Source organism: Brachyistius frenatus, unplaced genomic scaffold (genome assembly GCF_029030835.1).
Source record: "Brachyistius frenatus isolate BFR_SWC_R1_liver_20210118 unplaced genomic scaffold, ASM2903083v1 Contig_81, whole genome shotgun sequence".
NCBI classification, from domain to species: Eukaryota; Metazoa; Chordata; class Actinopteri; family Embiotocidae; genus Brachyistius; species Brachyistius frenatus.
The window spans coordinates 1,401,929-1,415,839 of record NW_027210680.1 but is presented as its reverse complement, the minus strand read 5'-3'; the positions used below and the strand labels follow the sequence as shown (position 1 = coordinate 1,415,839).

The following is a 13,911-nucleotide window of genomic DNA, read 5'->3' as shown; positions in this document are numbered from 1 at the left end:
TTTTTTTCTTTGATTTTTTTTTTAAAATGATGGACATACGTGATTGAAACCCAAATTTGGGTAGATGTACTGAATTTGTACCCACAGTGCAACCACTCAGCCATGAAAAATAACAGGAAGTTGCGTCACACAGTAACTCATGGGTAAATAATTTCTTGCTCATCAGATGGAGCACAATTTTATGAGAAAAAGCCCAGACCACACCTGGATAGTTCCTTTAAATTACATCCAGACTGTCGCACTTAAATCAATAAACACTGATGCAGATTAACAGTAACAATCAGAGTGGATTTAGCTACATGACTTCAAGGTTGGTGTTTCAAAACGGTGTGTCAGCTTGGCACCAGACACAAAGACAGATGAGGTCCTGGATGTGAGCCCAGTCAGCTCAGCTCAGAGGAAGTAATCTTGGCAAAGTTCAGCCTGAAGGCTGACTTGACTTTTTCCGTCTCCTGGCTTGCATGTAAACTGAGTTAATTGTTTCTTAGTGCAACCCCATATGTTTTAAATCACCTCGGTCTTTACTGTGTAAGCAGTTATAGATTGTGTGTAACAGCACAGTGCCATCTAATGTTCACATGGAAGTAGTTGTGTCACAGGATGATATAAGGAAGCTTTTCTTCCAGTGCTCACATGAATGAGTGGAAAAAAAATCAACATCCATATGGTCCACAGAACACTGAAAGGTTTTAATTATATGTTTATTGTGTAAATCGTGTTATGACATTAATTCACAGTCAGCCTCTCTCTACCAGGGAGCTGTGGGGGATGTTGGACTGACAGCACTCTCCCACCATCACCCCAACCAATTAGGAAATATATGTAAGAAGCGTGCTTCCACTACACTTCAAGGTACTAGTAGAAATAAGCCACAGTGCATTAACATTTTAACATTTTAAAGACACTTAATTCGTCCCATATCTGTTCGTGACACCTTCATCCAATGCTTCTAGAGAGCCCTTGTTTTTTACAGCAAGTCAGATTTTATCTTCATCCTGTGAACCGATAAGAAAATGACAGAAACCAGTTAGAGAGGACATCCAAAGCCATTTATGACAACATACGACATCATGAAGCATGGAACTGTCACAGGTGAAAGGCAAATAGAAAAGTAAAATTCACAGTGTTTTGGCTTGTAGCAGGTTCTCCGGCACATTTTCATCCAGAGTGCAGCAGCAGAGGTTTAAGGCTCGTCACAGAGGCACCACAAGAGGTCACTTGGGTGAAATACTCAGAGTCTTATATTTAAAATCTAATAAACTTTTCCTAGTTTTTCAAAAGTTTTATTGACAGAGGGAAATAAGACACTATCTTTGTCTTATTTACTGCATTTGTTGTATTAGGGATAGCAGAGTTGAGGCCAATATACATGTTGAGAATGATTAGATTACAAACAATTCTTTAAAAATCAGAATTAGATTAGCTTTGTTCGTGCAAACGTAAAAACCAAGAAGAGCAACACCTCTACAGCATCTTTAGAAAATAGGACATTGACTGGGGGATTAAAACACACCTACTATAGTTAATTTATGTGACGTTAGTTTACTATAACTTTTCCAAAACACTGATCACACCCATCATCAGTGTCTCTGATTCCCTTACAGGTCAGCTCTGCTCTCAGGTCAGGTGAAGTCACACAAAAGTACACTGAATTGATTTTTCAATACTTTAAATAATTTCATAAACTTAAATAAAAGATTCTGAGTTCTTGAGGTCTTTTTCTGGCCCCAATCCACATTCATGCATTTCTTTTCTAGCATTCATGATAATAAAAGTGTCCTTCATCCTCTTCCTCTTCCACAGTCAGCTCTTAATTTCCAACCGCCTTTCGCCATCCCTGTACTATCAGCAACACGTCTTCTTCTCCTCTGGTGGTGTGTAGGCGACTGCGGTGCCGTTGACTGGTCGAGAGTTGTTTCGGAGGAGAACTCGAGGTGTGCTGCTGCTCTCCAAGTCCCCCTGCGGGACGTTGAGGCCGTTACGAGCCAGCAGCTCTTTGGCCATCATCATGAAGGCTTCCTCCACATTCTGACTCTCCTGGACAGATAAGAAGCTTTAGATAACAGATTTAACTCATTTCCTCTGTGTGTTTTTTTCATGTGCGAGTACCCTCATTACCTTTGCAGATGTTTCTAGAGCAGCTAGTATTCCTCTCTCCTTTGCCAGAGTGCAGGCTTCCTCAAACTGAACCTGACGTTCCTCCTCCAGGTCACATTTGTTACCTAGAAGGAGACAATCTGGGAGCTTTGAGGTGTTTGCACAATACCTTAAGTTATGTTAACACTGTTGTTAATGCGCCCAATTTAGATTCTAAGGCCAAAATGCTCAAGTGTACCTAGACCTACAGTATTACAAATAGTGCTGCAAGCATACGTTTTAAAGTGTAATGTGTTGTGTTGCAAAGAAATTAATCCAGTGAGGTGAAAGTTTATATTTCAAACTTGTTGACATTGAAAATATATCCATTTATTTTCAATGTCATTATAACCAAGTCCAAAACATTTGCCACCCAACCACTGCAGCAATTAGTGTTTTATTGCTTTGTTGAGTTGGGTGCAATGCCCTACATTTTCCAAACAGTACCTTTGAAGAAAGTACCATAGTTGAGTATTGTTACCATACCAGGGGTAAAACAGTATTATTGCCAAACCAAGTGGGAAAAGAGCTTTGCTGAGCTGGTTAAAAATCTAGACTTGTTGGGAGTTTCCTACGCAGGTACCATTCCTGCTTTCAATGCCCTGTGTGATTCTAGGTTTATTTAATTTGCAGATAGCAGAAAGATCTTAACTTTTAAAGGAGATGCTAAATCACTTAGCAGGTGTTGTTATTGCAGGACATTTCACAATGTTCTCAAATGTTTCTGTTATTTTGTCCACCCCATACACACTATACAGCAATCAGTATGTTAACAGTCCCATTCACACTCACCTATGAGAACCAGCACCACATTGGCTGCTCCGTACAGCTCCACCTCCTTGATCCAGTGGGTCACTGAGTCAAAGGTCGAGCGCCGTGTGATGTCATAGGTAATCATGGCGCCGTGAGCGCTGCGGTAGTAGCTCTGGGTGATCGTACGAAACCTCTCCTGACCTGCCGTGTCCCACACCTGCATCTGCTCCACACAGACGGACAATAAATCAGCTCTAACATACATTAATTAGAAACCCCTGTGGCTGTATGAGGCTACCAGGATAAAGTATTAGATCTGAAATTAAATTGTGTTTTCCTGCACAGGATCAAATCCTGCTCACAATGCTCTGTATGATGCCTCAAAAATAGGCATTCGGGCTCTAACATGCACATTAACTCCTATAAAAAGGCAACATATGGCTGATGTGCAAATAAACAACAAATAGGCATTGAAACACACATATACACTCACACACTCACATACACACACAGTTGAAATAGTGTTTCAGAACAGATCCCTTTGGTCTCCTTCAGCATGATTCTCCCTGAAGATCGAACAGACCACGCTCGCGTAGTAACAGCTGTCATAGCAACCAACTAAGACTCACCAGCCCAATCTATTTGTTTTCAGAGCTTTTGTTAACGGTTTGAACCATGTCTAATTTTGCTGTATGGGTAACCTTAAAAAACAGATCAGAAAAATGTTTCAACATCTGAGTAATGAAATTAGAGGTCACGTCTTTACATTTCTGAATATAAACCTGTAAACACATAATGATGATGGGACTACAGCCTTTTAAAAAGACTGACATTGCTTTTTCCTGCCTAATGAATACTGTATGTACAAAATTAATAAGGCAGTAAATTTAGTGCTCTTTTATTAAGTCATTTTTTTCCTTACAGTAGTTTCCAAATGCATGCCTGCTGCCTTGATTCATAAAGCTGTTATTTAACTTGTAGGCTATACAGTTTATGAAACCTTCTGCATTGATAGTTCACATGTTGCAGTATCAGCAGTGATTTTAACAGCAGAAGAGGAACTGATTAATTCATTTTAAATAGTGACCAAAGCTGAAAAGACTTTCCCCTTCTACGCAGTTTTAGGGAAAACAGAAAAACTGTTTTTGATAATTATTTTGATGTCACAGTGAAGTTGACCTTTGACCTTTTGGTTATAAAATACTATTACTGCATAATTTTATCATATTAAAAATTGACATAAAATGTTGTCTTAACTAGCATATAAATTCTTGAGTTATGGCCACAAATGTGTTTGTGACAACAGTGCTGTACTGCAGTGTCTGTGTCTACCCACTGAACAAAATAAAAGCCAATATTTTTCTGAGTAAAGAGGTATTATTTAATCCAAAACTGTTTTCAGAGCTATAGTATGCAGAACCTCTCACAAACCACGAAAACAATTATATCCTTTTCTTGCTTAATGGTAGCACAGAGAAGTCAATACAAGATTATTTTTGCCCTCACAAAAGCTCGAACAGAGAAACCTGAACAGCAGGTTCTGCATGTGAGCCGCTGGTCCAACTTGTTTTGAACTGACACTGTGACCAAAGGACACCTCACTGGAGTCTTATTTACTCCCAAACCGAGAAAAACCGTCACATCCGAGTGTCTAGAAAAGAAACCCAGGAATTGTTCCATTTAGTCAAACAATAACTTTGAATTTCCATTTTTTCCTTCTACTTTTCATTTAGTGTTTTAGCAGAAGTCCTGCAAACATTCTGTTGTTGTCAGCACAAGCTGACTCTACAATATTATTATTATTTAGCACGGATGTCTGCAGAGTTCAAGACCGTTTTCATACCCCATCTGAAATAGCTATATCACAGTCATATAAGAAAATTATTTTTAGTAGTCTCTAACAATATTTCTAATGATATAATTAATGGAATATATTTGACCCATTTAATCAACATAAAATGGATGGATGGATAAATTAACCTGTTTAGAATTAGATTTAATCACAGAGTTTCATTTAATATTTTGCCACAAATCAACACATGCATCTCTATGAATGAAACTCAAAAAAGGGAAACACACAAAACCACCCGCAAAAAGGACAATCCACTGTCAGAAGAGTTCTTAATCTACTTTCCATTGTGATTTCTTACACAGAAAAGCCTGTTGATACTTCTCTTGATGGGGTTTTGATATTCTCTTCCTCATGCTCTACATCCATATAATATGTTCTTCAGCATCCCTGTTTTTATGACCACTGCACATATTCTCAAACACACCACATGCTGAACTAACCTTCACTTTCCTCCCCTCGATATCCACAGTTCTTACAGTGAAATCCACCCCGATGGTGTTCTGCTGTTTCTCAGAGAAGAACCCTGACTTGAAATTCTGAACCACACAGGTTTTCCCCACGTTAGAGTCTCCGATGAGGATGATCTTGAACAGGAAATCAAAGGAGTCGTCATGTGCAGGTCCTGGTGTCTGCATGGTGGACAGTGTGTGTGTGTCTCTTTCTTTGGACGTGTGTGAATGGAGGAAACGATCTCTCCAGATCACCTGGAATGTTTGGCCTTTGAGGGCCGAGAGATGGTGGAGATCTTAATGGTTGAATAAAGGCTGAGTAATAAGACAGGAAAAAGTTGCTCCAGATGCTTCTTCCAGTGAAATCCACAGTTGGTCAGTAGGGTAGATTTCCAGCAACAGAGTAGATTTTGTTAAATTAGAGCATGTGCAGCCTGTAAAACTAGTTTAGGGCTGCAAGAAAATTCGTCAAGATGTCAAATGGAGCTTTTTGGAGGTTAGAAAGCACAAGAGAATCTATTTGCCTCTAAAATTTCAACTATTTACAGTGGACACATTCAATAGCACAAGGTATCAACTGATTCTGTTTTCAGCTGCTAAAAACTGAAAGTATTTTCTTAGTATTTATGTTTTCCCCCCGTCTTGAGTCCCCAGAAAGTTCAGTCTTTCCCTCCCCTCTTGTGCTCTTTCAGTGTGGACAAAACTGTTTCAGTTTTGCTTCTCCTTTCAGCTCCTTCTCAGGTGTTGACCCACTTTATGGCCCGCAGCAAAAGACAGCATGAATACACATCCCATCCTTTTTTCGTCCCCTTCCAGGTCAGGCTCTGTTTATGGAAAGAAAGAAAAAAAGGAACCTTGTCCAAAAAAGATGTTTGTCAGTGATCCCAGCTGCTGTCTAATCCACCTGCTGCTCTTTCACACACATGGCAGTATGTTTCGTCTACCTGACTTGCTCCTTCCCTTTATTTCTGTGTCCTTCCCCCATCAGTTTTTCCTGCTTTACAGGCTGATACTCTCCTGCTTCTCTCTCTCTCTTCACTGCACCTGTGGTAACAAAAGAAACCCGCCCTACCTGCTCTGGGTAAGTAGCCCAGCCCCATTACAGCTATTGGATCCTGGGAAATGCAGTCAGTTTGTCAGGAACTCACTGTCTTTAACCTCCACAAACACAATGCTACATTATTTTAACTGATTATATGTATTCAAGTACTGCTCTTATGTAGAAAGGTAATATATACATGTTTGACTTTTTAGTAGTTTCTTGTGGTGGCATTAAATGAATACCTGTATGTTCATGTAGACGATGAGTTATGGTTATAATTAGAACCTGTTTTTACACCCTAGAGTATTTTAAATTATGTATTTGTTCCGCTCTATCTGCATACTCAACACTTTATTCAAGCTATAGTAAACCGTTGTGGCTGCACCACAATTGTAACTAATTATTTCAGATGTTTGTGCCACAGTGTGCAGACACGTTTAGGATCTTTTAAAGCTTTAGGATCTCAGCTAGAATCTAAAATCAAGTTCTGTCAATTTGAGTAATGCTTACAAACATAGCAGCAGAGAGAAGTTATGTAATGGCATGCACACAATAGCAAATGTGGATTATGACTCATCTGTAAGCAAATAACTGTGAAAACAAAGAGGGTGTCAGAGATTTTAAAAGGTGAAAGGCTCTGCTATAACTGTCACACAGGTAGAAACTAATAGCTTGGCAGTGTCCCAGTTTACCTATGAGCTGTTTGAAATGAGGAAGTCATTCACAATGGTTTCATATTATTGGCTGTATGAAAGCAATGAGGTCACATCCTCTAGATTTTTATGCATATGTATTTTTTCAAACCTGAAAGAAAGTCATATTCTACTCTGAACAGGTTTACAGCTACAAAACCGCATAACCCATCATATAATTATGGTTTAAAGCCTCTGAGAATGGTGAGGAATGTGCACAACCACTGCACCAGCCACTCTCGGGTAAATACTTGACATCACTGCCGTGCGTTAAATCCCTTAATTCCTACATTTTTGAATGCACCTGAAGGCAGCACCGTCCACTCATCCAGCTCATCAGTGACGTCCTGTGCGGATACAGTAGATAGATGCCCTTACTGCTACGGTCTCCAGATCCTCATCCCTCCTAGTTTCTCTATGTAAAAGGGCGTTTTAAAGCCTGGGAGAGCAGCAGCAGCAGCAGCAGCATGCAGCGGAGCGCAGTGGTCGTGGTGGCGGACAAAACGAGCCTGAAAAGGCCGTTTATTTTTGCAAATGCTGTGCATATGGTAGGTACTTTTCCATGGGTTTGAATGCAATTAAAGCTGTGAGGCCTGTTTGATTTCTCTGTCATGCGATGAGAGGTTTTATTTGCTGCTGTTATTCGCACTCAGATCATCAATCAACCCAAACAAGATAATAGATTTATGTGTGTGCACGCTGCAGCGCCGCCCCTCCATTGAAATCACGTAGGTAGGCTACAATGTCTGCAGTATTTTATTTTTTGCCAGTATTATTTTAAGACAATGCACAAATGAGAAAGAAAATCTCTGCTGGCTTATTTAAAAGACGTCATTGGAATGGTTAAGTGTGCATTTATTAAGGATAACCATCATTTTTCTATCCCTCCTTATGCCTCCTCATCCACAGAAATATCTGTAATATTCTTATGATGCTGTTTACAGTGTGCTGTGTCTCTCTGCTGTGAGTCACATGCAGCACGGGCCTTTGTGTATTGGCTGTGATATCACTCTGTACTGTTCAGTAATCCTGCAAAGCGTGTCACTTTAATGAACCACAGCTCCTTTAAGTAGTGACATCTTTGAGTTCACATATTCAAAACATTTGATACATTTCCATCTGCAAAATAAAATTTACAGAGACACTGATATTATGAACCTAAAATATTTGTGTCATTTAACGTCTGTAGCCTTAAACACTTCATCCTTGTGTCGTTTTAACAAATGTTTATGTTCCTCTCTCCAAAAGGCGCTGTGTTTCTTCATGTTGACAATGACAGTAGCTTGGCACAGGGAGCTCTTACAAACCGGCAAAGTAAGATCGACTTGTGATGTTTGTTTCACTGGATGAAAATAGTTGCAGACGCAGATCATATTTAGTGGAGGCAGAAATAACTCCTGTCTTTGTCAGTCTTCAAAGGAGTCAACTGTTAATGCATGAGTTGACTTTGTCCTCCGTCAGTTTTGCCTTTCTTTTTTAATATTGTATATATTGTGTATCTCTGTTAGAGCTGTTTTCAATCGCTGATATGTAGGGAAGCTTGTTGAAGTATCCTCTGGCAAGAGTGAATTATCTTCACATGCTAGGCCTACCGTCCTGTAGCCGGCCCTGACCTTTGACCTTTTGTAGCTCGGCAGCACATCCTTGACAACAAAATCAAATTAATGTGAAGCATAAGTGAACAATTCAGGTCAGGTGAATTGTACTTCTTCCGCACATCAAATGAGCTTTTTTATTACATACATCAAAAACAAGTAATTGACAGAGCGTATCCTTCTAACAGCAGTGCGATTTTTCTCTTCAGATGGTGTCCAGTGTTTCTGTAGTGATCATGTACGTCATAGAGATTGGCTGCCTGCTGCTCTCGGTGCTCGGCGTGTTCGGAGCCTGCACAGGAAAGAGATGGTGTTTGATTCTGGTAAAAACAACAACAAAAAATACCTCCCCCATGTGCTTGAGTTACTACTGTGTGTGTATTATTGTATCTCTGCAGGTATCATAAGAACATACTTTCTTTTGTGTGTGTGTGTGTGTGTGTGTGTGTGTGTGTGTGTGTGTGTGTGTGTGTGTGTGTGTGTGTGTGTGTGCAGTATGCAGCTGGGATGGCGGCAGCCAGTCAAACAATAATCGTCAGAACGGCACTAAGTTACCAAGATGTTTATGAGGTATGCTACTTTCACAAGTGAATTTGTTTTTGTTTTTAACAATATTTATTTTAATCCTTTCTTTAGCCTACAACATCAGCAAACACTATTAAAAAGCTTTTACCTCAGTATGTCTGGATATATAAATGAACAGACTTTAATGGGATCTCTCTCCCCAGAAGCGTGTGGTCCGTGAGGAGTCGAAGTTGTTGTCCATGATGCCACTCAGTGGAACAAACAAAGCCAACAAGACACTGCTTTATAGTATTCAAAAAGAAGTAAGCAGCTGATTTTTTTTTTTTTCAGCTTGTTGTTCATTGCTTTCTAGTTTGATAATAATACATCCCCGTTTTCTTTAAAGGCCAGTGCACATAGATGTAAAATTAATAAATTATTATTTCATAATAATTTGACTTTTAGAAAATTACTCAAGGCCAGATTACAACACCATTGACATCTGTTTATATTCATCTTGGATCTTTTAGTTAAGACATCATTACCTAGCACAAACTATAGTGCGTGCTGATAGTCAAACAGATTTCGAATGTCTGACATTGTGAAAGCAAAAGTATGACATGAAAAAAACTTCATATGAAATGAATTTGTGTTCCGTTATATTTCAATTTGGGGGTTTAGCATGCCCCTTGTTGTGGAACTACAGTTCCCATAATGCTTTGGACATACAAGCAGGAAGTGTATTGTAACATTCAAGAGTGTTCCCACTCAGTATTAACTTCCCACTTCTTGTTTGTCACCAGCATTGGGTGATAAACATCTTCACACAAGCAAGCCACTAACATCCACTCTATTAACTTGTTCTGTGTTCACCACACAGTGAAGAATTCCCACCACACTGCTTCTAACCAAGGGGGATATTTGGGCTTTTTTTTTTGGCAACCTCAATCAGTAACATGTTGGCTCCCATACTTTGCTGTATTCTGGGAGTTTGCAGTCTAACCCCAAAGAAAAAAAGAATAAAAGGAAACCCAAAGCTGGTGCCAGAAGAAACAGGCGCTCAGTCTGCTCAACACATTCGACAGGATGAAAGCTAAAACCCCAAAAGAACACACACTCACACACACTCGGTTGGTAATCAAACCTGAGTAAAGGCACACCTGCAGTATATGTAGTCTTTGAGGCGTGGCTAGACGAGCAGGTGTGTCTTATCTTAAAGAAGTATTCCTTTGCTGTGGAGGAGTCGTTTTCACATTCAGCCATCAGCCTGAAAGATCAGGAGTTTTAAGTCAAATGTGAGGAATGATGCAAGAAATAAGTGCTCCAGCTTGTGTTGATGAAACTTGAAAGGATATTACAGCTTTCATGAAATGATCTAAATAAATGTTGCTTGCTGTGTGATATATTGTATAATGGACTTACTTTTTACTTGTGTTTGTCATCTCCAGTTTGAATGCTGTGGTCTCATTGAAGGCTACAAAGACTGGGGCTCCACCATCCCTACATCCTGTAACTGTCAGTATCCAGGAAAATGCGTGAGTGTCTCCCCTCATTAAAAACACATTGTCTATCAGCATTCAAAACACTTTAGATTTCTATTTAATTTACCTCGATTTTATTTTCATTGTTTCAGCCATTTTTGCTTTAAATTATTAATATTTTAATCAGACAAGTTTATTTTGTATTTTATTGCCATAGCAGCTGTTGATCATCCTGGGGTCCACAATTTGGTGAAATGCCCACATTAAAAATAATACAAGGTCCAAATACAAAATGTGAAAATGATTAACAAACTGATCTTAGTCAAACAGAATCAATACTAGAAGGCCAACAATATCAATAGATGGTTCAAATTACAGCATATGATATACACAAAATAAAAGAGAGAGTGTACACAGACAAGCGATAACTAATTATTACAACAACGCAACTTCATTTAAATACACAACTACTGTAAAGACTAAATGAAAACATGTATGTTTAGTTTGAATCTAATACTGTCTACAAAAGCCCTGCTAGTCTTAGTTTGAGGGATAACCAGTTGCACCGTACTGAGGAAGAAATGTGTGTTTGACTAGAGTACTGCAACACAGATGAAAAACGTGCAGCTACTCTGAAAAATACAGTTTTTCACATGAAAACAGGTAGATTGAAATGTAATCTGGCTTCACCTGAGAGCCTTGAAGGTCTGTTACACCTTTCAACACTTCTGGTACCATTTTAAAACAAAGAAGAAGCAACACGAAGCTGAGCTGCGAGGTAACTCTGCAGTGTTTAGCGTTCTTTCTGCAGATCACGACAACAACGTTGTAGTCATATGTTATGTGTTTGGTGATGGCCAAAACAATGAAAATATGTAAAGTGAGCCCATACTTTATGATTTATTTGAGGTTGTCATTTTGTCATATTACGAAAAGGTATTTCGTTCTCTTCAACAGATTCGACTACGGGGCAGCGCCACGCTTGGAGCTCCGAAGAACCAGTATGTTTATCAAGAGGTAAACGAATTCTAATAGTGTTTCTCATTGGATTATTTCACATAGTGAAGCAGTGCTGCTCGCTGGAGTTTAAAAAAAAAAAAAAAAACTGTTTTACAATACAATATAGAAAGAGGAAGTCTAAATGAACTGTAACCTGATCAGTTCCTTCTGTCGTACTTCTTTAAACCTTTATGGACCTGCACTTTTATTCACAGCCTTGCCTACCAATTTATGTTTCCGAACTGAAGCTTGCATTCTCGCTGGCGATGGCTATACAGTTTGGAAGTGGAGTGTTTTGGGTATGTGGTTTTCTTTTTATGCATTTAAATGTTTGGTAAGACTTTACCCAGCTATTCATTTTAAATAGCTTTATTATGCTTGACAAATTCAAAGCAGCATTAATATCTGGTGCTTTAGCAGTAAGTATGTTGAATTATCTGTCTTGATCTAACCTCTGCTTCCCTCTGCAGGTTGTTTTACTTGTTATGAGCATCAAGCTGATGGGCCAGATAAAAAGGAAACAGGAGTTCATGGCTCTTCTCCAGTCTAACAGATATGTACCTGGTGCTTTCTAGTCACCCTAGTATGTTTTAATACACATTACGACATACTATTAAGCATACCTGGTTTGCATTTGCACATAATGCTGTATACCATAACCTGGCTACTTTGTGCTAGAGCAATATATGTTATGATTTTTCTACATGTTTATGCATGTAAGTGATGTTTAAAAGTAATCGACATGCATAGATCAATTTCTGATTACTCTTTTTTGCCTTATTGCTATAAAAAAAAACAAAAAAAACAAAAACGAAGAAGCAATTTAATGAATTTAACCAATCTTTAATAATCATCACATTTTCATTTGTTTTCTTTGAGTAGCTGGAGCCACAATTTATTATTTAGATAAAGCGTTTTATTGTTTGGCTTATATTCTAAACGGAATTATTTCCATTGCCATCACACCTGGAGACATCAATGAGCCCTTGTAGTGATAGATATTAATACAGTTGCATCTATTTTACTTAAAACGTGCACACACACACATATAAATCCTGATTTTTTTTATTTTTTTTTTTAGTAGGGGGCAAATGAACATTTAATTTCAAAATAGAACAAAAATAAAGGTTCTTTAATTTTTTTTATTTTTTTTTTACGTACCATGTATTTAACTCTATGTCCTAAGCACACATTGCATTTTCAGCATTAGAGAAACCAATAATCTTTGAAAGAATTATAATATTAATAACCTTTATGTAGCACCTTTCTTAAACAGTGTTTACAAAGAAATATAATCATTTATTTATCAATGTATTTTCTTGGGTAAATAATCAGGTTAGACAAAGGAATGAGTCACATCTCTCATTGGGACACAGGAATGTCTTGATGTCTTGATGCCTTGCTGCACACACTGTACATTTGAAATGTCATCACCTGTTTTTCTTCAAGCACATTGAAACAATCTGTGCTCGCATCCACCAGGAGGAGAGGGGATTCTGTTTCGTTGCGCACTCCGTAGACATGCAGTAAAATAAAATATTGATTTCAAGGTGTGGGGAAGTTTAGGCGAGGCCACTGCAGACAGGTTTGAGAGGCTCTTCTTATTTCTGCAGAGACTGTAATGTTCCAACTAATGCCACTCCCACTGGAGAAGCCTTCCTGCCACGTCACTTCTAGTCTGACTTGCTGCATGAGCTGCCTGCAGTGGAAAAGTCTCTTTGACTAATGCATTGTCAAATGAATTTCATCTGAAACAGCATATCCAGTGTCTACCTGTGCACTTTAACCATTAATGCCTAATATACAGTATGTTCTTCCAAAGTGTTGTGTTTTTATTTCTGTCGTACACTGTTTTTATTTATTTATTTATGGGATATGTAATATTTTGTAAATAGCAGGAATAAAAATGTGATTCTTGTTTCTTGTCTGATTTTAATTTGAAGTTGCTTCTTAGAGCGTAGAAACTTTACATTCACTAAGTTGTGTCCCTGTGATGTCGTTCACAAGTCATGGTGGAATATAAAGGTAATATTAAGCCTTGCCGTGCCAGTACAACTTATGCATTATGAAAGCATAACCCATGACCATTTTTAAAGGTGGCCATGCACAACACAATCAATGAGGCTGCTCTACATTTGTATGATAAAAATGGATGTTGCACCTGCTGTGCTTAATTTCTGTTGCATCAAATTTGTTGGAGTTGCGGTTGAGAATTTTTAGAACAGGTTCAATAACATTTGTGTTTTCTGACTCAATATTATACAACTTGTATTTGCTTTCTTTTAGTACTACTTCAGTAAATGTCCACAGTTTATCTTTACCACAGGAGGTACATTGCTTAAATTCTAGTGTTAAAGTGAACTGTACATGTACGAGTTTCTTCCATAGCTGCTCAGACTCTAAAGGCT

At 38.5% G+C, this 13,911-nt stretch overlaps 2 protein-coding genes across 5 annotated transcripts in view; one reads left to right on the top strand and one right to left on the bottom strand.

Moving 5' to 3' along the window:
- Positions 1-685: 685 nt before the first annotated feature.
- On the bottom strand, positions 686-6,218 carry LOC138627104 (ras-related protein Rab-19-like). The gene is made up of 4 exons (XM_069709202.1): positions 5,182-6,218; positions 2,929-3,112; positions 2,119-2,222; positions 686-2,037 (listed from the first exon to the last, which is right to left on the bottom strand). The coding sequence occupies exons 1-4, from the start codon at positions 5,374-5,376 to the stop codon at positions 1,846-1,848; spliced, it is 675 nt and encodes a 224-aa protein (XP_069565303.1). The 5' UTR covers positions 5,377-6,218; the 3' UTR covers positions 686-1,845.
- A 1,041-nt stretch (positions 6,219-7,259) lies between these two features.
- The window catches only part of LOC138627119 (tetraspanin-8-like), a 67,372-nt gene continuing 60,720 nt past the window's right edge, over positions 7,260-13,911 (top strand). Inside the window, exons 1-9 of one of the 4 annotated variants that reach the window (XM_069709252.1) lie at positions 7,260-7,472; positions 8,173-8,238; positions 8,729-8,842; positions 9,015-9,089; positions 9,251-9,346; positions 10,472-10,558; positions 11,462-11,521; positions 11,719-11,802; positions 11,974-13,421. In XM_069709252.1, coding sequence (XP_069565353.1) covers positions 7,392-7,472; positions 8,173-8,238; positions 8,729-8,842; positions 9,015-9,089; positions 9,251-9,346; positions 10,472-10,558; positions 11,462-11,521; positions 11,719-11,802; positions 11,974-12,078 — 768 coding nt within the window. In that variant the 5' untranslated portion in view covers positions 7,260-7,391 and the 3' untranslated portion in view covers positions 12,079-13,421. Of the gene's footprint in view, positions 7,473-8,172; positions 8,239-8,728; positions 8,843-9,014; positions 9,090-9,247; positions 9,347-10,471; positions 10,559-11,461; positions 11,522-11,718; positions 11,803-11,973; positions 13,422-13,911 lie in introns of those variants that run through there. The other 3 variants (XR_011311360.1, XM_069709251.1, XM_069709253.1) reach the window with 3 other exon arrangements.

Coding starts and splice junctions, on each gene's coding strand:
- LOC138627104 (XM_069709202.1), bottom strand. CDS start 5,376: ATGCAGACACCAGGACCTGCACATGACGACTCCTTTGATTTCCTGTTC. Junction 3,113..5,181: donor TCGAGGGGAGGAAAGTGAAG/GTTAGTTCAGCA, acceptor TGTGTGGAGCAG/ATGCAGGTGTGGGACACGGC. Junction 2,038..2,118: donor CTCTAGAAACATCTGCAAAG/GTAATGAGGGTA, acceptor TTATCTGTCCAG/GAGAGTCAGAATGTGGAGGA.